This window comes from Xenopus laevis, chromosome 4S (genome assembly GCF_017654675.1).
Source record: "Xenopus laevis strain J_2021 chromosome 4S, Xenopus_laevis_v10.1, whole genome shotgun sequence".
In the NCBI taxonomy this organism is placed as follows: Eukaryota; Metazoa; Chordata; class Amphibia; order Anura; family Pipidae; genus Xenopus; species Xenopus laevis.
The window spans coordinates 123,626,414-123,649,122 of NC_054378.1; the positions used below are offsets into that span (position 1 = coordinate 123,626,414).

The window sequence follows — 22,709 nt, forward strand, 5'->3', positions numbered from 1 at the left end:
GTATGTTTCCTTTCGGCATCATCTAATTTTGTGACTTTAATGTCACGGCCTGATGTGAATACAACACCTTTGCTCTATATGTTTGAAGGGGTTGATAATTGAAGGACTTTCTAACTTAATTGGCTTTTGGCAGAGGGCCTAGACTATGTGGCAGGTGCATTTAAGATACTTTTGTAACAATTTAAGATAAGCAAAGAAGCAATTGTAACAATTTAAGATAAGCAGGTCTCTTGCGGAAACTGTGAGCAGCTTGAAGGGCAATTAACCTTCATTAAACTGTAATAACTCATAAAAACCGCAGAAATGTGTTCAAACTTTCATAACCTGCTACATTTTATAAAACTGACATGGTAATTAGGAGGTGTGGCCACAAAAATGGGCGTGGCCATTACGGTTTTTGTCTCTTTCCAGTTCCAAAATATTGGGAGGTATGATGTTGCAGAAATCACCTCTACTCCTTTCCTACAATGCATTGCACACTTTTGCAAGTCTCCTCCTTTACAAGCCAGTTAATGGCATTTTGGGAAATGGAAATGAAAAATATTTGGGCTTTCAACTCTTTACTAAAGCTACGGAGTTAATTTAAGTTAACATAAGTACAGGTATGGCATCCGTTATCTGGAATGCCGGTTTTCAGAAAGCTCTGAATTACAGAAAGGCTGTCTCCCATAGACATCACTTTATCCAAATAATCCAAATTTTTACAAATGATTTCCTTTTTCTCTATAATCATAAAATAGTACTTTGTGCACAATCCAAAAAAATTTATAATGAATCCCTATTGGAAGCAGAACCAGCTTATTGGTTTTCATTACTGTTTATATGATTTTCTAGTAGACTTAAGGTATGAAAATCCAAATTATGGAAAAATCCGTTATATGGAAAGCCTTAGGCCCTGAGCATTCTCGATAACCGGTCCCATACCTGTATTCTGGCCATTCTAAAAATATCTGATCAATGGTTTAAATAAGGAACCAGATATTTTATATGGAGACCTGAAATATCGAGGGGTATAGCTTATTTTAGAATGTTGGTCTTTGAACGGTCAAAAGCATCATGTGGCCATGCATGAAGATGCTGCCTAGCAAAAGATGTGACCGTGATGATTGCCAATGGTTTAGTTGGGTACAAATGCACATTAAATTCACACATTGTGCCCATGCTGTAGACCAGGGATCCCCAACCTTTTTTTACCCGTGAGCCACATTCAAATTTTTTTAAAAAAAGTTGGAGAGCAACACAAGCGCGAAAAAGTTCCTGGGAGTGCTAATTATGAGCTGTAATTGACTATTGGTGGCCCCTATGTGGACTGGCAGCCTACAGGAGGCTCTGTTTGGCAGAATACATGGTTTTTATGCAACCAAAACTTGCCTTCAAACCTGGAATTAAAAAATAAGCACCTGCTTTAAGGCCATTGGAAGCAACATGCAAGGGGTTGGTGAGCAACATGTTGCTCGCGATTGGTTGGGGATCACTGCTGTAGACGCTACAGTCCCTGGTTACTCTTTACAATATGCAAACCAACCTTTATCTGTTTAGGATTTTAAAAGGAAAGGTCAGACATAAGGTGGTCCTTTTTGTTGTCCATGTCAACTGCTCCTGGTTGCTGTAGTTTTTTATTGGGCATGCTCAGTATATGGACATACCTAGTGTTTCCACCAGTATGGAGGTAGGACAAAGACTCTAAAAATATGCTATCAAGCGGCTTGTGTACTTCTAGCGTGAGTAGCAGTGAGGATCATTTTCACCCTAATTGTTTCTGGCTTTCACTGTGCTGGGATTACATCGGCTGTTGCGTTTTTGAGAAATCCTAAAAGATCTGAACGTCATTGATTCTGTCTGTTGAAGGAAATCGATAATATGAACATACACACGAACATAATTATCTTTTAACTACAGATTCCAGTAATTCAGAAGTATTTCCCCCTGCATTTAAATAAATTCCCCGGATATATCAATCTCAAGTACTGAATAATTGCATGCGTGAATGACTTGATCAAGATGTGGCTTGGAATGGGCCAATAAATCTTCTTTAACCCCTATGTGAATAATGGTGATTGGGTAGTTGTTTTGTGCAAAGTCGGTTGGCTGATTGCTGGTTATGTTCTTCCAGGAAGGTCTACACCAGAGGTCCCCAACCTATTTTACCCATAAGCTACATCCAAATGTAAAAAGAGGAGTTGGGGTGCAACACAAGCATGAAAAAAGTTCATGGGGGTGCCAAATGCTGTTATTGGCTATTTGGTAGGCCCTATATGGACTGGCAGCCTATAGGAGACTTTGTTTGACAGTGCACCTTTTTTCATGCAACCAAAACTTGCCTCCAAGCCTGGAATTTAAAAAATAAGCACCTTCTTTGAGGCCACTGGGAGCAACATCCAAGTGGTTGGTGACCGACATGTTGCCTTGAACCAGTGGTTGGGGATCACTGGTCTACACTGTGCAGGGGAAGGGCAGATATCTGTGTTCAGTTAGAACTATCAGTTAACCACTGTCCCGTAGTACCCAGATCCCTTTCTTTCTTGTGTCTGAACACCCTACAAGGCAAATACCCAAACCTTATACTAGTGCCCAGCTCTAAAGCTGGTAAAATTTGATGGAGTTAGGCTGTTTCTAGGGTTTGGCATAGGTTGCCTGGTACTATTGAAAGCAAACATTAAGGCTACAATATACAATGACATTCTTGATAATTCTATGCTTCCAATCCTTATCCTTCAGCACAATTTTGCCCCCATGCACAGAGCCATACAGTATAGGTTTTCTGAGGTATGAGGGTTAGGCCCAGAATGCACAGACCCCTGACCTCAACCCAACTGAACACCTGTGGGATCCAAGTGAGTGCTAGGCCTGGTCCCCAACATCGGTGCCCAGCCTCACTCTTGTTGTTGAATGGAACAAATCCCACCAACAATTTTCCAACTTCTAATGGGAACGAGAAGAGTAGGGGTTGAAATCAAAGGGAGAGGCAACTTCATATTAATCCCCTTGGTTTGGGAGTGAGATGTTGGACAGGCAGGTGTCCGGATACTTCTGACCTTATATGAGCAGTTATTACAGGCGTATATGATGTTTTTAATGGGAGAGGTTCTATGCCCATTTTGGCACCTGGTGCTGCTGCTGGTCCTAGTAAATTAGTAAAGAAGTTACTTATCTTTCACCTGGCCACAGCATATCTCTCTTTCCTTCGACAACACATGCCATGCACCTTATTCTTACATCAGGACAGGTAGTGCTTATGCGGGAAAGTGCAGATGCTTTACAGGAACATCGTTTATAATCTGGGCGTTTAGTCCTTTGTTCCACGGCAACCCCTCAATAACTGTGCAGCCACTGTTACCCCAAAGAAGCTCCTCTTGCTTTAAATGACCTTCCTCTCATTACCCGAATAAATGGCGTCAGAGAATCCCTTTATGTAAGGATAAATGGGATAAATCTTGTTCTTCCTTTGTATCTCTGCGTTGCATTAAACCCATGCGCTGACCTGTGCAGTATTTATATACTTTCATCCAAAGGAAATGAAATGCTTTATCAATCCCGGCGTAATAGGCTTGTTTTTGTCTTGACGCCTGCACTTTCATTTACTCTGCAGAACCTTTGGCAAAAAATGGAAATCTGCTAATTTCATGACACCTCCGCCCCCTCTTTGAAATATTACCATTAATGTCATGTAATTAACTCAAAACAAAGCCACGCTGTATAATTGGGTTTACTGAGTTTTCATTCTAGTAAAATAAAGAATCCAGAGCCTCTCTGTTCATTACGTATTCTGCTTTATAGATTTACCTTGCGCTATTATTAAAGGGAAAGTGGCTTAAATGCTCCCTTTATTTTTTTTTTATGCTACAAAATAAGAAATCCAATAAACTTTAGTTATTTCATTATTTATTCTGCTTTGCTTTCATGATATGCACAATTTCAGGTCAATTTGCATGGCACTTGATGTTGATGGTGAATGCATCTCAACCCAAATAACTATTGTCTTCATTGCTAAATATGTTTACATTCCCCCCTCTCTATGTTCCAATGTTTCAAACTGTCAAAAAGAAACTCTGGGAACTTTATTGTTTTTCCTTTTTCTTCACTAAACAGAATTGCCCTCTGGATGGGAGAAAATTGAAGACCCTGTGTATGGAGTCTACTATGTAGAGTAAGTAGTATGTCTGTGCGGTTTCATTTGCATGTGGTGCTGCATTAAGCCCCCTCTTTCAGCCCAAGCTTCAGTTCAGTTTTTGGGGTGGGGAGGGTAAAAGAATGAGCTGATCACAGAGCTGTAAGAAAGTAGGCATATCCTGAGTTTAAAGGGATTCTGTCTTCATTTTTATGGTGTGATTTTTATTTCTAAATTATACTGTTTACACTGCAAATTTCATTCATAACCCAATAAGTGTATCTTTTTTTTTTTTATAGTTGTAATATTGGTGTGTAGGTGCATCTCGGGTCATTTTTCCTGGTCATGTGCTTTCAGAAAGAGCCAGCACTTTAGGATGGAACTGCTTTCTGGCAGGCTGTTGTTTCTCCTACTCAATGTAACTGAATGTGTCTCAGTGGGACCTGGATTTTTATTGAGTGCTGTTCTTAGATCTACCAGGGAGCTGTTATCTGGTTACCTTCCCATTGTTCTGCTGATGGGCTGCTGGGGGAGCGGGGTGATGCATTGCAGCAGTAAAGAGTGACTGAGATTTATCAGAACACAAATCACATGACTAGGGGCACCTGGGAAACTGGCAATATGTCTAGCCCCATGTCAGATTTTATTAAATATTCAAGATTAAATATTAAAAAATCTGTTTTCTCTTTTGAAAAACGGATTTCAGTGCATAAGTCTGCTGGAGCAGCACTATTAACTGATGCATTTAAAAAAAAAAAAAACGTTTCCCCACGACAGTATCCCTTTAAATTTAAAAAATAATCGAATTTCTGGAGCACTCCCAAGATCAACTGCTTTGTGGCTTATACTAGCTGATCTGGCAATGCAATATTTATTACTGCCTAAAAATATCAGAGGAGCACTCTCTGCACAGAACAGAATATTGTCTAAATACGATTGCTAGAATTTTCTCCTGCACTTAAAAGCTTATTTGAAACCAAAAAATTGCAGTCTTTTGGTAAAGAAGGTGACTTTAACACCAGCAAAGGAAAATGCCCTAAATATTTCTACAGGTATGTGATCCATTATCCGGAAACCCGTTATCCAGAAAGCTCAGAATTACGGGAAGGCTGTCTCCCATAGACTCCATTTTATCCAAATAATCCAAATTTTTAAAAATGATAAATTTTGCTCTGTAATAATAAAACAGTAGCTTGTACTTGATCCAAACTAAGATATAATTAATCCTTATTAAAAGCAGCCAATTGGGTTTATTTAATGTTGAAATGATTTTCTAGTAGACTTACGGTATGAAGATCCAAATTATGGAAAGATCCATTATCTAGTACCTGTACTAAGAATGGTAATGAAAAAGAAAATTTTTGTAGATTTAAACAATTGTGATATCTTTACACTAGAAGGTGTTGGAGCTCTGAGATCTATAGAACAGAATTCAGAACTTACCTTTGTGGACAGCCAAGGCTCCTTTAAACACAATGGAGTAGTCAGAGCTTTAGTCTAAAGTCCAGTTTTTTTCATGTAATAGGGAGTATTTTCACTTTTTAGGGCTCCTATTATCTACAGAGAACTACATGTGTTCATGGGATTAAAGCATTCTCCATTGTATAATAATAACACTGCACAGCTGAAAAGCCTGACCGCTCAGGTAGCCGAGGAGAATACAATACTCCCAAAGCGATTACTTACTCCACTAAGTCTGAGCCCTGGTTACAGACTTTGCCTTTAGTACAGAATGCTGACTCCATTATTCATAGCAACAAAAAAAAGAGAATTAAAGAATTGTATATTATTTTACTTGGGGAAAGAGGTTTTGGTGTTTGCTAAAATGAAAAAGCTTTAATGGCACCTACATGGGTTCAACAGTGACCCCAGCAACCAGGCAGCATTTTTCCCTTGCAGGACAGAAGGAGTCAAATATCTCAGGTATTTCAGATATAAGCTGAATTGTGCTCTTCTTCTTTATAGTCATATAAACAAGAAAACGCAATATGAAAACCCCGTAATGGAAGCCAAAAGAAAGAAACAGCTCGGACTGCAGCAAAGTGAAGGTAAATATACATCTGTCATGTCCAAGTATTTTTTATCTTTACAATGGCGTTGTCCAATGAGATCTCACAAGTCCACGTTTTTGTGTGATGCTCTGGTTAGCTCTGTGATGATGATCTCTCCAAAAAGGTCTACATAACCCCTATTTAATCCAATCTTTGGGCCAAGTGATCAGATCAGGCTGATGAGACTTATTTGCTTAAAGATCATGAACTGATCAATGGCCTATATGGCAACCAATAATTGTTGCTGAGAAATGGTTGGAAGCTGGAATATCATCACTATCATTGGCGGCTAGTATATTGTTTACTGTTCATGTGGCAACACTAGTAGCAATATGGTCCGACAAGCGCTTTATTGGTGCCATGTGACCTTCCTAAAGTATCTTCCTTGTATCTGCTCAAGATCTTTAAGCAAATTGGCCACATCAGCCTTATCCGACCACTTGGCCCAAAGACAAAGATTGGATTAAATAGGGGTTATGAAGACCTTTTTTGGAAAAGGTCATTGACCAGTGGAATTTTCCAGCCAGCATGCCTCGTCTCGTCAGATATTGACAGTGAGCCCGCATTTTGGTCCCATACACAAACCAATGAGGTGTTGAGTCATCAGACAATAATAGTCCATATATGAGCAGCTCTAGTCTTCTGATTCCCCATAGATACTAGACCTGTGTTTACCATTTTCACATGGACCTTTGTAGTGGAAAAATTACCCAACTGCAACATGCAGTCAGGAGAACAAACCCATCATTGTTTTATACTTGATTGCTAGCTGTTACTGAACTACTAACTAGATTTTAATCTTAAGTACATAAAGACCAATATGTGATTCCCAGAACACGGAGAAGGCAGGAATGACCGTGGGAGACTTTTCCACAGGAGAGCACCCTGAGCCAAGCTATGTAGTCTGTGGTGGAGGGATTAACTCCTCTGTGTCAGTTCTTGTGCTTATGTAATGTGCATGTGTTTTTATTTAGCAGCTTAGCCTTTATTTTTTGCTTGTGATCTTTTGATTGGATAGAAACATTAAGTGGAAATAATACAGTGATGTTTGTATGTAATAACACATTCACCATTGTGGTGCCACTCCATACCTTATTCATGTATGTGAAGGGGAAAAGAGTACATTTTATTGTCCTCTCAACATCACAGGGACTTCTTGAGGGATGTTAAAGGGCGTGTAAAGGCAAAAAAATAAAATCCCATTTTTACTTTCTTCAATGAAAAAGAAAACTATCTCCAATATTCTTTAATTAAAAAATGTGTACTGTTTTTATAAGAAACCTGACTGTATGCAGCGAAATTCTCCCTTCATTTACTGCTGTGGATAGGAATTCTCAGACTGTCCCTAACTGCTCTGCAGGGAAACAATCATACTTATGAACAGCAGGGGGAGCCCCCGCCTTACTTCCCAGCCATGCAGAAGTCAAGCAGCTTTGTTTATGACAATCCCTAAGCAGCCCAGACCACACTGAGCATGTGCACAGTCTTAGTCTTGCAAAGATGTTTAAAAAAGTTACAAGATGGTGACCCCCTGTGGCCAACTTTAAAAGCATAAATTATTTGTTTGATTAGGTTTGTGGTGCAGTAAGTTCATGTTTATATTTAGTATACAAAATACAGCATTTCTAGCCTTAAGGTGGCCATACACGGGCCGATAAAAGCTGCCGACAGACCGTGTCGGCAGCTTATTGGCCCGTGTATGGGGCCCCCCGACGGGCTTCACCGATCGAGATCTGGCCGAAAGTTCTATTCTATTTTAGACTTGACATGCCCTTTAAAGGCATATACGTCGATGGCTTGGCTCCTAATGATTCTGGCCATAGCTTTGCTGTGTATATTTTAAAGGGAACTTTCAGCTTGCAAGCAGGTAGAGGGCTTTCATATGCAGTGCTTCTGCTCTTCTAACATTGACTTTATTATTATCTTTTTTTTTTTTTTATCAGAATGGACAGGGGATCATCCACCCATTGCTCCACCCCCTCTTGTGCTTCCAAACAACTTTACGCTAAAAAAGAAACAACCAGCAACTGCGGCACGTGGTAATTAAGTGGCAACTTGTGGGCTTTCTAGCTATTGTGGGACTACTCCTGCCATAATCTCCTGTTGTAGGTTTCTGGTAGCTTGAGTAATGGTGGCGAGACCCCAGAATATTCCCCTAGTAATACTCCTACAGCTACTGTTCAGTGGAGGCATGAAATGGTTTGGCAGTGCCACCAGCTCATGGTGGCCCAGTTGGGGGTTTAGTCATGCAATTAGATTGCTCTTCGCTTTCCTTTGGTGCAAAGCCATCAGGTTGGTCATCACTACATGAAGGAAAATTATGTTCTACTAACTCATTACCCCGTCCAACAGGAACTTACTGGGACCTCACAACAACATTTTGGATTATTTTTTTTAAATAGAAAAAGTTGTGTGTGTACATGGAAATGTTTCTAAACTGACCCAAGTTCTTTTCATGCAGCAAAACCATTCTTCACCAGAAACCCTTCTGAACTGAAAGGAAAGTTCATCAATACAAAGCTAAGGAAGAGCAGTCGAGGCTTTGGCTTTACTGTTGTCGGAGGGGACGAGCCAGATGAATTTTTGCAAATAAAGAGTTTGGTCGTCGATGGCCCGGCCGCATTGGATGGCAAAATGGAAACGGGTACGTGGTATAGAACTTTTCAGGTGCTAAGTTGAATATTGAACCCAGCAATATCACAGAACGAGCATACACCTTTTTAGGGAATGCATTTTCAGCACAATCCTTTGTTGTTTTTCCTTTGCAGGCGACGTTATCGTAAGTGTGAATGATATCTGTGTCCTTGGCTACACGCACGCTCAAGTTGTGAAGATCTTCCAGTCTATACCCATTGGTGAAAATGTGAACCTTGAACTATGCCGGGGTTATCCTCTTCCATTTGACCCAGATGACCCCAACACCAGCCTTGTGACGTCAGTCGCAATATTGGACAAAGACCCCATCATTGTCAATGGGCAAGAGAATTATGACTCTCCATCAAGCAACAACAGTAAAACTAGAAAAGCCAATAACATAATGGATCCGAGGCCTAGCAGCCCTGCTGACATTTCTTCAAATGGTTCCCATGGTTACCCTAATGATACAGTGTCCTTGGCATCCTCTATAGCTACGCAACCTGAACTAATTACTGTGCATATAGTAAAAGGACCAATGGGATTTGGCTTTACCATAGCAGACAGCCCTGGTGGTGGGGGCCAGAGGGTGAAGCAGATTGTAGACAGTCCAAGATGCCGTGGCCTCAAAGAAGGAGATCTTATAGTAGAGGTGAATAAAAAGAATGTTCTGAACCTTACCCATAATCAAGTTGTGGATTTACTCATCGAATGTCCTAAGGGAAGTGAAGTCACCCTACTGGTTCAGAGAGGAGGTAAGTTTCTATAAAGCCATCCGGCATCCCTGTCTTCTATTGAAAATGTGAATTCCTGAAGCCTTGGTTCTTCATTCAACCTTCCCCTTTCCTTCAGAGATTGCAGGAGATAACTTGTTGCTTCATTTATCAGATTGTGTAGTAGCACTTCTTGGCCTACACATTGGTGCTCCAGTGCTCTTTGTTAATGGCAGAATGATCGTATTGGTTCAGAAAGTTCCTGCAACGTTTTGAACAAGAAGGTTTATCCTAGTTGTCCCCAAGAGTTCATCCCTAGCACCTTCATTGTTTAGCCGGTTTAACCAAGAAGATTCACAAGGCTGCAGGCTGAGTTATACAGGGAACTCGGAGTATCACTCATGTATTATAAGGGATAATGTACCCCCTACTGTAAATGATAAGGCTATTAGAAGTCACTGAGGGGTTCTGTGACCATATAAAGGCACAAGGCTGCAGGCTGAGTTATACAGGGAACTCTGAGTATCACTCATGTATTATAAGGGATAATGTACCCCCTACTGTAAATGATAAGGATATTAGAAGTCACTGAGGGGTTGTTCTGTGACCATATAAAGGCACAAGGCTGCAGGCTGAGTTATACAGGGAACTGAGTATCATTCATGTATTATAAGGGATAATGTACCCCCTACTGTAAATGATAAGGATATTAGAAGTCACTGAGGGGTTCTGTGACCATATAAAGGCACAAGGCTGCAGGCTGAGTTATACAGGGAACTCTGAGTATCACTCATGTATTATAAGGGATAATGTACCCCCTACTGTAAATGATAAGGATATTAGAAGTCACTGAGGGTTCTGTGACCATATAAAGGCACAAGGCTGCAGGCAGAGTTATACAGGGAACTCTGAGTATCACTCATGTATTATAAGGGATAATGTACCCCCTACTGTAAATGATAAGGATATTAGAAGTCACTGAGGGGTTGTTCTGTGACCATATAAGTCACAAGGCTGCAGGCTGAGTTATACAGGGAACTCTGTGACCATAGGAGTATTGTAATAGGGGATAGGTTTATAGCAGGTCCTGGTTGTCCCCTATTTTAAATGTTTTATTTTTGGACCCTATTTTAATTTAAAGTCCCATCACGCCCAGAGGGGCTAATCTAAATTGCTGTAATGTAATTTTTGTGTACTTCAAATGCCAGGGCCTATTGGGTAGCACCAGGACTACTGGTGCAATTGGTTTTAATTTTTTATTATTTCTGTTTTTTTGACTTATTTATTGCAGTTTCAGGTTGCTTGGGTCCAAATTTTCTTAGCAACTATGTATTGGTTGCATAAGAGACTGAAATATGAATGTGAGAGGCCTGAATAGAAAGATTAGTAGAAAGTAGAGGATTCAACCCTTAACTCAAAAAAACCCTACACCCAGCCTAGCTGCCCTCCCTGGGGAAATGCCCCTAACTTTATACTTACCCCTTGGTGCAGATTCAGGGGTCGAGTTCACCGCAGCCATCCTCCTGGTCTTTGCTAATCTGAGGCTGAGACCGACTAAACTGCGATCCCTGAATCTGCATTGAGGGGTAAGTATAAAGGGGCAGATAGTCCTGGGCAGGTTCTGACACATTCCTGTAACGTGTCACTGTCCCTTTAATTTAGCCGAGTGTCAGTTCTATAAAGTCGGAACAGCTGTGAGTAATGCTACAAGATGCCTTTGATAAGCATTTTATTATCATTCTCTGTTCGCCCGCGTTCCTTGCTTAAATAGATCACTCGTTCCTCTCGCCGGCAGGACAGCGTTTCCGACTGTCTGAATCGTTTTTGACACTTTTTGTAATTTGCCTCAATTGCGTTTCCCTTCCTCATCTCCCTTGATGGTTATTTTTATTTTTTTATTTTTTTGAGACATCAGAAAGACATTTGTCAAACCAGGACTTCTGCTCTATGTGACAGTTGATTTAGATGCAAAGTTATTCTTAAGGAAATCACTCACAACTGCGCTTATTGCGCTCGCTACGGGGAGAGAGAAAGGCCTCTGATTTGTGCATCTTTATTATCAGTCAGGGGAATAAAGATGTAAAAAAAATATTTGTCAAAGTAAATAACCCGGGAAGTATCTCTATACAGATATCTGTGCTCGTTGTCCTGCATGTCATTAAATGTCAAGTCTGAGTTTCCTGCTTAATGGAATCTGGTTTAATTCAACACTCGGGCTTAAAGGAGATGTTCACCTTTAAATAAACATTCAGTATGATGTAGAGAGTGCTATTCTGAGACAATTTGCAATTGGGTTTTCATTTTTTATTATTTGTGGTTTTTGGGTTATTTAGATTTTTATTCAGCAGCTCTCCAGTTTGTAGTTTCATCCCTCTTGTTGCTGGGGTCCTAATTACCCTAGCAACCATGCATTCATTTGAAAGAGAAACTGGAATATGTTTAGGAGAGGGTCTGAATAGAAATAAGAGTTTAAATACGAGATATAAACTATAGTAGTACTTATCTGTTATCTACTGTGTATCCTGTGCTTGAATGGCTGCCCCCATGGCTACACAGCAGCTTGTTTATATAAACTATAGTAGTACTTATCTGTTATCTACTGTGTAGCCTGTGCTTGAATGGCTGCCCCCATGGCTACACAGCTTATTTATATAATCTATAATCATCACGGATGACGCAATTTTTTTTTTTTTTTTTTTTTTTTTTGCTGAAGGTCAACTAAACCCATTTAAAAAATAAATGTGGCCATATAAAATTGTAATACTGCTCAGCCTTAAGAGGACTCGCATATTCTGGGCAATTATTGATCGTTTCATTTTCCAGGCCACTTAGAACCTCGGTTACATGAATTACAGTCGTGCAGATCAATGGGTTCATAAATTATTTGGCATCACATCGATCTTCATTTGCATAGGGAGCTGCGTAACAAGCGCCATAAATACTTCACCCATTAATTCCTAGCCAGAAGAGAGATACATACACATTTCAAGACCCCCATTTGAACTGCAACATGTGGTCCAGTAACTTACACACATACAGGAATATTTAGGAATATTCTCCTCATATCATTTCCTAACTGCAACTGTCTACTACGACCCCACAACTCCAAGAATCCTAGACGTCCGCTTCCCAGAGATGATGTGTGGGAGGTTTTTGCCCATGTCCCATTACACCCTAATCTTGTCCCCAGTTAACCCTTAAAAAAAACTGAATTTGTATCAAAAAAGAAGAACCAACTCCCCAATAAGAAAATCCTCTACCTACTACTAGATAAGTAGTCCCCCTCCCTGCGTCCCCCCACCCGCGTAGATAATTACCCCTGAAATTGCCCCTAAGGAGTTTGCTCATGTATTATTGCAGAGTAAGTGCAGTGGAGCTCATGGGCGCATCTTCCAGATCTCTGGTCTTCTTCAAGTCCTCTAACTTCCCTTCTGCAATTTCTGGCACTTTTGCAGATTGCGCAGTTGCTACGAACTGAATGATTGCTCCAACTGCGCATGCGCCAATACGTCACTTCCAGAAGAAGATCGAAGATCCGGAAGGTTGCGCGCATGAGCTACGCTGCGCTTACTCTGCACCGATACGTGAGCAAACTCTTAGGGGCAATTTCAGAGATACTACCTAGGGTAGTCGGTAGGGGATTTTCTTATTGGCGGGTTTAGTTCTCCTTTAAAATATAATGTTGTTTTGCCTTGCCCTGGTAAAAGTTGTGTGTGTTTGCTTCAGAAAGACTACTAAAGTTTATATAAACAAGCTGCTGTGTAGCCATGGGGGCAGCCATTCAAGCACAGGATACACAGTAGATAACAGATAAGTACTACTATAGTTTATATAAACAAGCTGCTGTGTAGCTATGGGGGCAGCCATTCAAGCACAGGATACACAGTAGATAACAGATAAGTACTACTATAGTTTATATAAACAAGCCGCTGTGTAGCCATGGGGGCAGCCATTCAAGCACAGGATACACAGTAGATAACAGATAAGTACTACTATAGTTTATATAAACAAGCTGCTGTGTAGCTATGGGGGCAGCCATTCAAGCACAGGATACACAGTAGATAACAGATAAGTACTACTATAGTTTATATAAACAATCTGCTGTGTAGCCAAGGGGGCAGCCATTTAAGCTGGAAAAATGAGAGAGCATAGGTTGAATAGCAGACAACCGACAAATCACCATTTTATTCTACAGGGCTTATCAGATATCTGCTGTGTAACCTGTGCCTTTTCTCCTGCTTGAATGACTGCCCCCATAGCTACACTGCAGCTTATTGTGTAGGGAAACTGTATATTATATATTAATTACTTTAAAACACTTTCATTTGTTGGTGTTGCTGTGCCTTTAAATCTGTATACGAATACAGGAAACGTCTGAAAACTCCAGAGACGGTAGAATGCAGGTTGGACTTGGCTAAAGCAGAGTTAAAGGGGTTGGTTGCTCTCTTGTCTATATGTCCCCTTATTTCCATACTGTATGTCCCACATTTATGGCTATAGGTGCCACAGCGCAGACACCCCTATTTATAACCATATCCAGGACAGCTCTTGGTGCATTGATAGAAAAGCTTGGGGACAGAGCAGGCCAGGCCCTAATTAACATTATTATACTATTATATTATTATTATATTATATATATATTATTATTATTATATATTATTATATTAATTAACATTGCATCAATTACCAACATTGCAGCCTATGGAATGTGCGCTCCATTGATTTAATTCACCGGTGCAGTTGACATTTTCCAGCAAACGCTGCAGCCTCGTGACTGAGGAGCGTCTGGGTCGCAGGTAACTGAATGCACCGAGCGACTTCTCTGGATTCAGGGCTCTTGCGGCCCGGCCTCTTTCTAATTCTTTGGATCGAGTTCTGCCAACTGATATAGACAAGTTATGGGTTTAATTGTAATAACGAGGCTTGTGTAATCAGAGAAAGGCTTTGTGGCTTTTGGTCAGGGATTTAAAATGATGTGCGGGGGGGAATTTTATCATTATAACACGGCTGCAAGGTTCAAGTCTGACCCTTCATGCTTCTTATGGGTCATTGTGGCAGGTTTTAGGCCTTGTGAGAAGCGCCTCAAGCATTTTGCCTTGACTTCCTACTATGGGCCAACAAAGGTGTATGGCAGCTCCCACCTGTATTTATAAATACAAACAAACAAACGGAGATGGAGTGCTCTGGGCACACAATTAGCTATACCCTCATACTGTACTGTCTAAAGGAATCAATATGGCAGCTCCTCCTCCCATATGTATAAATACAAATATACAGAGAAGGAATGTTCTGGGCACACAATAAGCTATACCCTCCTACTGTACTGTCTAAGGGAATCAATATGGCACCTCCTCCTCCCATATGTATAAATACAAATATACAGAGAAGGAATGTTCTGGGCACACAATAAGCTATACCCTCATACTGTACTGTCTAAGGGAATCAATATGGCACCCACCGCCCATATGTATAAATACAAATATACAGAGAAGGAATGTTCTGGGCACACAATAAGCTATACCCTCATACTGTACTGTCTAAGGGAATCAATATGGCACCTCCTCCTCCCATATGTATAAATACAAATATACAGAGAAGGAATGTTCTGGGCACACAATAAGCTATACCCTCATACTGTACTGTCTAAGGGAATCAACATGGCACCTCCTCCCATGTGTATAAATACAAATATACAGAGAAGGAATGTTCTGGGCACACAATAAGCTATACCCTCATACTGTACTGTCTAAGGGAATCAATATGGCACCTCCTCCTCCCATATGTATAAATACAAATACACAGAGAAGGAATGTTCTGGGCACACAATAAGCTATACCCTCATACTGTACTGTCTAAGGGAATCAATATGGCACCTCCTCCTCCCATATGTATAAATACAAATATACAGAGAAGGAATGTTCTGGGCACACAATAAGCTATACCCTCATACTGTACTGTCTAAGGGAATCAATATGGCACCTCCTCCTCCCATATGTATAAATACAAATATACAGAGAAGGAATGTTCTGGGCACACAATAAGCTATACCCTCATACTGTACTGTCTAAGGGAATCAATATGGCAACTCCTCCAATATGTATAAATACAAATATACAGAAGGAATGTTCTGGGCACACAATAAGCTATACCCTCATACTGTACTGTCTAAGGGAATCAATATGGCACCTCCTCCTCCCATATGTTTAAATACAAATATACAGAGAAGGAATGTTCTGGGCACACAATAAGCTATACCCTCATACTGTACTGTCTAAGGAATCAATATGGCACCTCCTCCTCCCATATGTATAAATACAAATATACAGAGAAGGAATGTTCTGGGCACACAATAAGCTATACTCTCATACTGTACTGTCTAAGGGAATCAATATGGCACCTCCCTCCTCCCATATGTATAAATACAAATATACAGAGAAGGAATGTTCTGGGCACACAATAAGCTATACCCTCATACTGTACTGTCTAAGGGAATCAATATGGCACCTCCTCCTCCCATATGTATAAATACAAATATACAGAGAAGGAATGTTCTGGGCACACAATAAGCTATACCCAAGGGAAACAGTATGGCAGGCTGCTGCTTGAGTGCTAATAAAAACAATCGTAGAAGTTGCTAAAGTATAGCACTCATCCGGGGCTTTTAATAATATAAAACCTTTTTCACTTGATCTTAAGGCTTGGGCTTTAAATAAAACTGCTTTCAACCCTATGTCTAATCATAACAGAGATGAGCCATTATCCGCAGATGTATTAGGGGGGGGACTAGAGGCAGGTCCCCAAGTACTAAAGGAAATCTATTTACCAAAAACATTATAAATGTTATAATAACAACCTCCAGCAGGGGGAGTAAACTGCATTTGTTATAATGGGCATTGTATAGTGTACTGATTCACTGAGAAAAGAACCAGATTCAGAAATGAGTAGCAACCCTGGTGGCTTATGGCTGCGGGTGCCCATAACTCTTTATTTCCCGACTGTCTCGTTTTCTGCGGGACAGTCCCTGATTTTGACAGCTCAGCCCGCAGTCCCTGATTTTTATTAAAATGTCCCGAGTTTCCCTTTAATCTCGTTCACTGACGCCATAAAAAGATACAAAATTTCAGAAACGTAATTAAAATGAGGGTTTTTGGCAGAGCACAGAATACTCAGCACCTGCCTTTTGATACATTTGTAACTATTTATGATAAGTCTCCTGGGGAGACTCACAGCTTAAAGGGCAATTTCACCTGCCTTAACAAAACTGTTCTAAGCAACTTTTAAATTGGTCTTCCTTATTTATTTTTTTTTATAGTTTTTGAATTATTTGCCTTTATCGCCGGACTCTTTCCAGCTTTCAAATGGGGTCACTGACCCCATCAAAAAAACAAATGCTCTGTAAGGCTACAAGTTTATTGCTATTGTTACATGTTATTACTCATCTTTCCATTCAAGCCCTCTCCTATTCATATTCCAGTCTCTTATTCAAGTCACTGCATGGTTGCTAGGGGAATTTTGACCCTAACAACCATATTGATGTAATTGCAAACTGGCAAGCTGCTGAATACAAAAGTAACTAAAAAACCATAAATAATAAAAAAATGAATACCAATTGCAAATTGTCTCGGAATATCACTCTCTACATCATAAGAAAAGTAAATCTAAGGGCAGAGACACACGTGGAGATTCACTGAGATTTAGTCGCCCGGCGACAAATCGCCTTTTCTTCGGGCAACTAATCTCCCTGAACTGCCTTCCCACCAGCTAGAATCTAGGAAAACTGACAAGGAAATTTTGGGCGACTTCAGAAAACGCTCCAAGTGTCATCCCGCCGGCTAGAATCTAAATCCATGTGAACAACCCCTTTACCTCTGTAAGCTCATAGTTCCTCTTTAAAATCGCCTTTTCTTCGGGAAACTAATCTCCCCAAACCGCCTTCCCACCAGTTAGAATCGTGGAAAACTCACGAGGAAACTTTGGGTGACTTTGGAAAACGAAGAGCTCCGACTGCCCTCCTGACGGTGATTTAGATTCTAGACGACGGGAAGGCAATTCGGGGAGATTAGTTGCCCGAAGAAGAGGCGATTTGTCGCCAGGCGACTAATCTCCCCTAATCTCCAAGTGTGTCTCTGCCCTTAAGGTGAACAACCCCTTTACCTCTGTAAACTCATAGTTCCCCTCTAAAATTGCCTTTTCTTTGGGCGACTAATCCCCCCCCCCCCCCGAACTGCCTTCCCACAGCTAGAATCTAGGAAAACTGACAGACATTTTGGGCAACTTCAGAAAACAAAACGCTCCAAGTGCCATCCTGCCGGCTTGAATCTAAATCCAAATGTGTCTCTGCACTTAATGTGAACAACCACTTTACCTCTGTAAGCATGTAGTTCCCCTTTAAAATTGCCTTTTTTTCGGACAACTAATCTCTCTGAACTGACTTCCCACTGTCTAGAATGTAGGAAAACTCACGAGGAAACTTCGGGTGGCTTTGGAAAAGAAGCACTCAAGAGTTCCATCCCACCAGCGAGATTCTAGCTGACTGGAAGGCAGTTCAAGGAGATTAGTCACCCGAAGAAGAGGCGATTTGTCGCCGGGCAACTAATCTCCCGAATCTCCAAGTGTGTCTCTGCCCTTAAGGTGAACAACCCCTTTACCTCTGTAAGTGTATAGTTCCCCTTTAAATTCCCTTGCATTGAATACCACACATTTGCTTAAATAAATGCACAAGTAGCATGTGAGTATTTATCTGCCTACACAGTTACTGCTGGCTGGGAATGTCACGTATGCACAGAACAATTGGCCTTTGTTTAGAATTACAGGGAAGCAGCACACGGGCGTCAGTCATACGTGTGCTTAGTATGGAGCAGTGACAAGGAGCAGTTACGCTACATGTAATCGTGAGCTTATAGACAATGCACCCAGTTGCTGCCATCATCATCATCATCTCTAGTCTGTTGTAGGTCCCTGGCCTTGAGTATATGTATAGTCCATGGCAACCAGCCACGGGTATATAGGGCTTAATTGCAATAATAACACAATAGGAGGGCTATGGAAACATGGCAGCATTAGAACACAACCCACCCTCGAAGATTCATTTTGGAGACAGAATTACCGATTAATGGCAATCCCCTTGTTCCAACCCACTGAATGTATTTTATATAATACTATGGCCTTATAAGCCAAATATGCAGTATATTGGTTTTAAACAAAAAAAAAAAAAATTGATATTTTACACTTGAGATCCAGGCCTAACAAGAGACGCGGCGCTGCACAAGTGGGTTACAAACATGCTGACACTCACATTGAAACTAGCAGGGGGTCCTGCCCTGGGGGAGATTCCATTAAGTCGTCTCTCCAGCAGGGATTCAATTGGTTCCCTGCCCTGTGTAGACTCATTTGAACAAGGTCAGTGTCTTTGGTTTCGTTTAAATAGGCCAATGAGTGTTGGGAAATGTGTTCTATAAACAGAGCTGCCATATTGCTTAAAGGAACAGTAACACCAACAAATGAATGTGTTTAGAGTAATTGAAAATAAGAGAAATTGAAATATAATGTTCTGTTGTCCTGTACTGTAAAAGTTCTGTTTTTGCTTCAGAAACTATATCCAAGCTGATGGGGTCAGCCACTCAAAGCTGAAAAAGGAGAAATGGCACAGGATACACAGCAGATAACAGATAAGCTCTGTAGTATTGGTAAGCTCTGTATGTAGAGTTTATCTATCTACTGTGTAGCCTGTGCTTGAATGGCTGCCCCCATGGCTACACAGCAGCTTGTTTATATAAACTATAGTAGTACTTATCTGTTATCTACCGTGTATCCTGTGCTTGAATGGCTGCCCCATAGCTACACAGCAGCTTGTTTATATAAACTATAGTAGTACTTATCTGTTATCTACTGTGTATCCTGTGCTTGAATGGCTGCCCCATGGCTACACAGCAGCTTGTGTATATAAACTATAGTAGTAGTACTTATCTGTTATCTACTGTGTATCCTGTGCTTGATTGGCTGCCCCCATGGCTACACAGCAGCTTGTTTATATAAACTATAGTAGTACTTATCTGTTATCTACTGTGTATCCTGTGCTTGAATGGCTGCCCCCATGGCTACACAGCAGCTTGTTTATATAAACTATAGTAGTACTTATCTGTTATCTACTGTGTATCCTGTGCTTGAATGGCTGCCCCCATGGCTACACAGCAGCTTGTGTATATAAACTATAGTAGTAGTACTTATCTGTTATCTACTGTGTATCCTGTGCTTGATTGGCTGCCCCCATGGCTACACAGCAGCTTGTTTATATAAACTATAGTAGTACTTATCTGTTATCTACTGTGTATCCTGTGCTTGAATGGCTGCCCCCATGGCTACATAGCAGCTTGTGTATATAAACTATAGTAGTAGTACTTATCTGTTATCTATTGTGTAGCCTGTGCTTGAATGGCTGCCCCCATGGCTACACAGCAGCTTGTTTATATAAACTATAGTAGTACTTATCTGTTATCTACCGTGTATCCTGTGCTTGAATGGCTGCCCCATAGCTACACAGCAGCTTGTTTATATAAACTATAGTAGTACTTATCTGTTATCTACTGTGTATCCTGTGCTTGAATGGCTGCCCCATGGCTACACAGCAGCTTGTGTATATAAACTATAGTAGTAGTACTTATCTGTTATCTACTGTGTATCCTGTGCTTGATTGGCTGCCCCCATGGCTACACAGCAGCTTGTTTATATAAACTATAGTAGTACTTATCTGTTATCTACTGTGTATCCTGTGCTTGAATGGCTGCCCCCATGGCTACACAGCAGCTTGTTTATATAAACTATAGTAGTACTTATCTGTTATCTACTGTGTATCCTGTGCTTGAATGGCTGCCCCCATGGCTACACAGCAGCTTGTGTTATAAACTATAGTAGTAGTACTTATCTGTTATCTACTGTGTATCCTGTGCTTGATTGGCTGCCCCCATGGCTACACAGCAGCTTGTTTATATAAACTATAGTAGTACTTATCTGTTATCTACTGTGTATCCTGTGCTTGAATGGCTGCCCCCATGGCTACATAGCAGCTTGTGTATATAAACTATAGTAGTAGTACTTATCTGTTATCTATTGTGTATCCTGTGCTTGAATGGCTGCCCCCATGGCGACACAGCAGCTTGTTTATATAAACTATAGTAGTACTTATCTGTTATCTACTGTGTATCCTGTGCTTAAATGGCTGCCCCCATGGCTACACAGCAGCTTGTTTATATAAACTATAGTAGTACTTATCTGTTATCTACTGTGTATCCTGTGCTTGATTGGCTGCCCCCATGGCTACACAGCAGCTTGTTTATATAAACTATAGTAGTACTTATCTGTTATCTACTGTGTATCCTGTGCTTGAATGGCTGCCCCCATGGCTACATAGCAGCTTGTGTATATAAACTATAGTAGTAGTACTTATCTGTTATCTATTGTGTATCCTGTGCTTGAATGGCTGCCCCCATGGCGACACAGCAGCTTGTTTATATAAACTATAGTAGTACTTATCTGTTATCTACTGTGTATCCTGTGCTTAAATGGCTGCCCCCATGGCTACACAGCAGCTTGTTTATATAAACTATAGTAGTACTTATCTGTTATCTACTGTGTATCCTGTGCTTGAATGGCTGCCCCCATGGCTACACAGCAGATTGTTTATATAAACTATAGTAGTACTTATCTGTTATCTACTGTGTATCCTGTGTTTGAATGGCTGCCCCCATGGCTACACAACAGCTTGTTTATATAAACTATAGTAGTACTTATCTGTTATCTACTGTGTATCCTGTGCTTGAATGGCTGCCCCCATGGCTACACAGCAGCTTGTTTATATAAACTATAGTAGTACTTATCTGTTATCTACTGTGTATCCTGTGCTTGAATGGCTGCCCCCATGGCTACACAGCAGCTTGTTTATATAAACTATAGTAGTACTTATCTGTTATCTACTGTGTATCCTGTGCTTAAATGGCTGCCCCCATGGCTACACAGCAGCTTGTTTATATAAACTATAGTAGTACTTATCTGTTATCTACTGTGTATCCTGTGCTTGAATGGCTGCCCCCATGGCTACACAGCAGATTGTTTATATAAACTATAGTAGTACTTATCTGTTATCTACTGTGTATCCTGTGCTTGAATGGCTGCCCCCATGGCTACACAGCAGCTTGTTTATATAAACTATAGTACAGTTTCTGAAGCAAACACATCAGTTTTACCAGTGCAGGGCAACAATACATAATTTATTCATTCCATAAAAACACTTTTACTTTTTGATGTTGCTGTTGCTTTAACTCTCCAAAGCCAGTCTGTGTCCGTGCAGGAGGCCAAATCTCATTGGCTCGTGACCTCAACCAGCGCCATATCTGAATGCTCTCGGGTATTACAGGGAAATCAATGGAAGGGGAATGTTTTTTTTTTTTTGCAAATGATCCCAATGTAATGAAAACCAACAAAAGCATAGGATAGGATTGATGCAATTATGTTTGTGAGCAAATTGTTCATGATGTTGAAAACAACCAAACCTGATGCATGGGAAGTGTAGGCAGTGTCTCTTGGGTGTGAAGCAATGTAAAGGCAAAAATAAGATGTAAAAGTCTTTAGAGCACGGTGGCAAGTGTAATTTAAGAACATCTCAAGGTAATAGAGGGCATTTTGTCCAACACCCGTTCCTCCCAATATAAATCCAATTCACTCTTCCAAGGTGCACTCCAAAGCCCCTCCTCTTCTTATGGTCCAAGATTCAGTAGCGTCTATCACAAATTTCATCCAACGTTTGACTTCAGTGCCACCAGAAATGGCAAATCCTCATTTTTGGTCATCTTGAGAAGATCTCTTAAACCAACCCATTTTATGTTCCTCAGGGATGTTTCCGATAAAGAGCCGGTATCTTTAGCAGAAGCTTTTCTTCTTGTGACGTCCCATGTTGAGGTGGGTCATGAGGTTCTCCTTCGTCGTTTTCCAGCAATGAGCACAAGATAAGATCTCAGTGAGGATTTCTCTCCTTGATGTAGGAGAATCAGTTGGCCCTCAATGTCAGGCAATTTTTATGCTATGCATTTTAATAGCAGTGCAGTGAATTCTCTTTGCATAGCACAAACTATAACCAGGGAGCACTGAGCACCTACGCTCCATATGCAGTTAGTTCATTCTTTGCCCAGGGTTTGTTCTAGAATGAATGAA

The 22,709-nt window shown here is 40.7% G+C and overlaps 1 protein-coding gene across 11 annotated transcripts in view; it reads left to right on the plus strand.

Annotated features, from left to right (window-relative positions):
• magi1.S (membrane associated guanylate kinase, WW and PDZ domain containing 1 S homeolog) overlaps positions 1–22,709 on the plus strand; it is a 300,879-nt gene that overhangs the window by 232,286 nt on the left and 45,884 nt on the right. For all 11 annotated transcript variants that reach the window (XM_041561777.1, XM_041561779.1, XM_041561778.1 and 8 more), the window contains 5 exons: positions 4,090–4,147; positions 6,074–6,156; positions 8,103–8,198; positions 8,621–8,803; positions 8,928–9,548. In XM_041561777.1, coding sequence (XP_041417711.1) covers positions 4,090–4,147; positions 6,074–6,156; positions 8,103–8,198; positions 8,621–8,803; positions 8,928–9,548 — 1,041 coding nt within the window. The remainder of the gene's footprint in view (positions 1–4,089; positions 4,148–6,073; positions 6,157–8,102; positions 8,199–8,620; positions 8,804–8,927; positions 9,549–22,709) is intronic.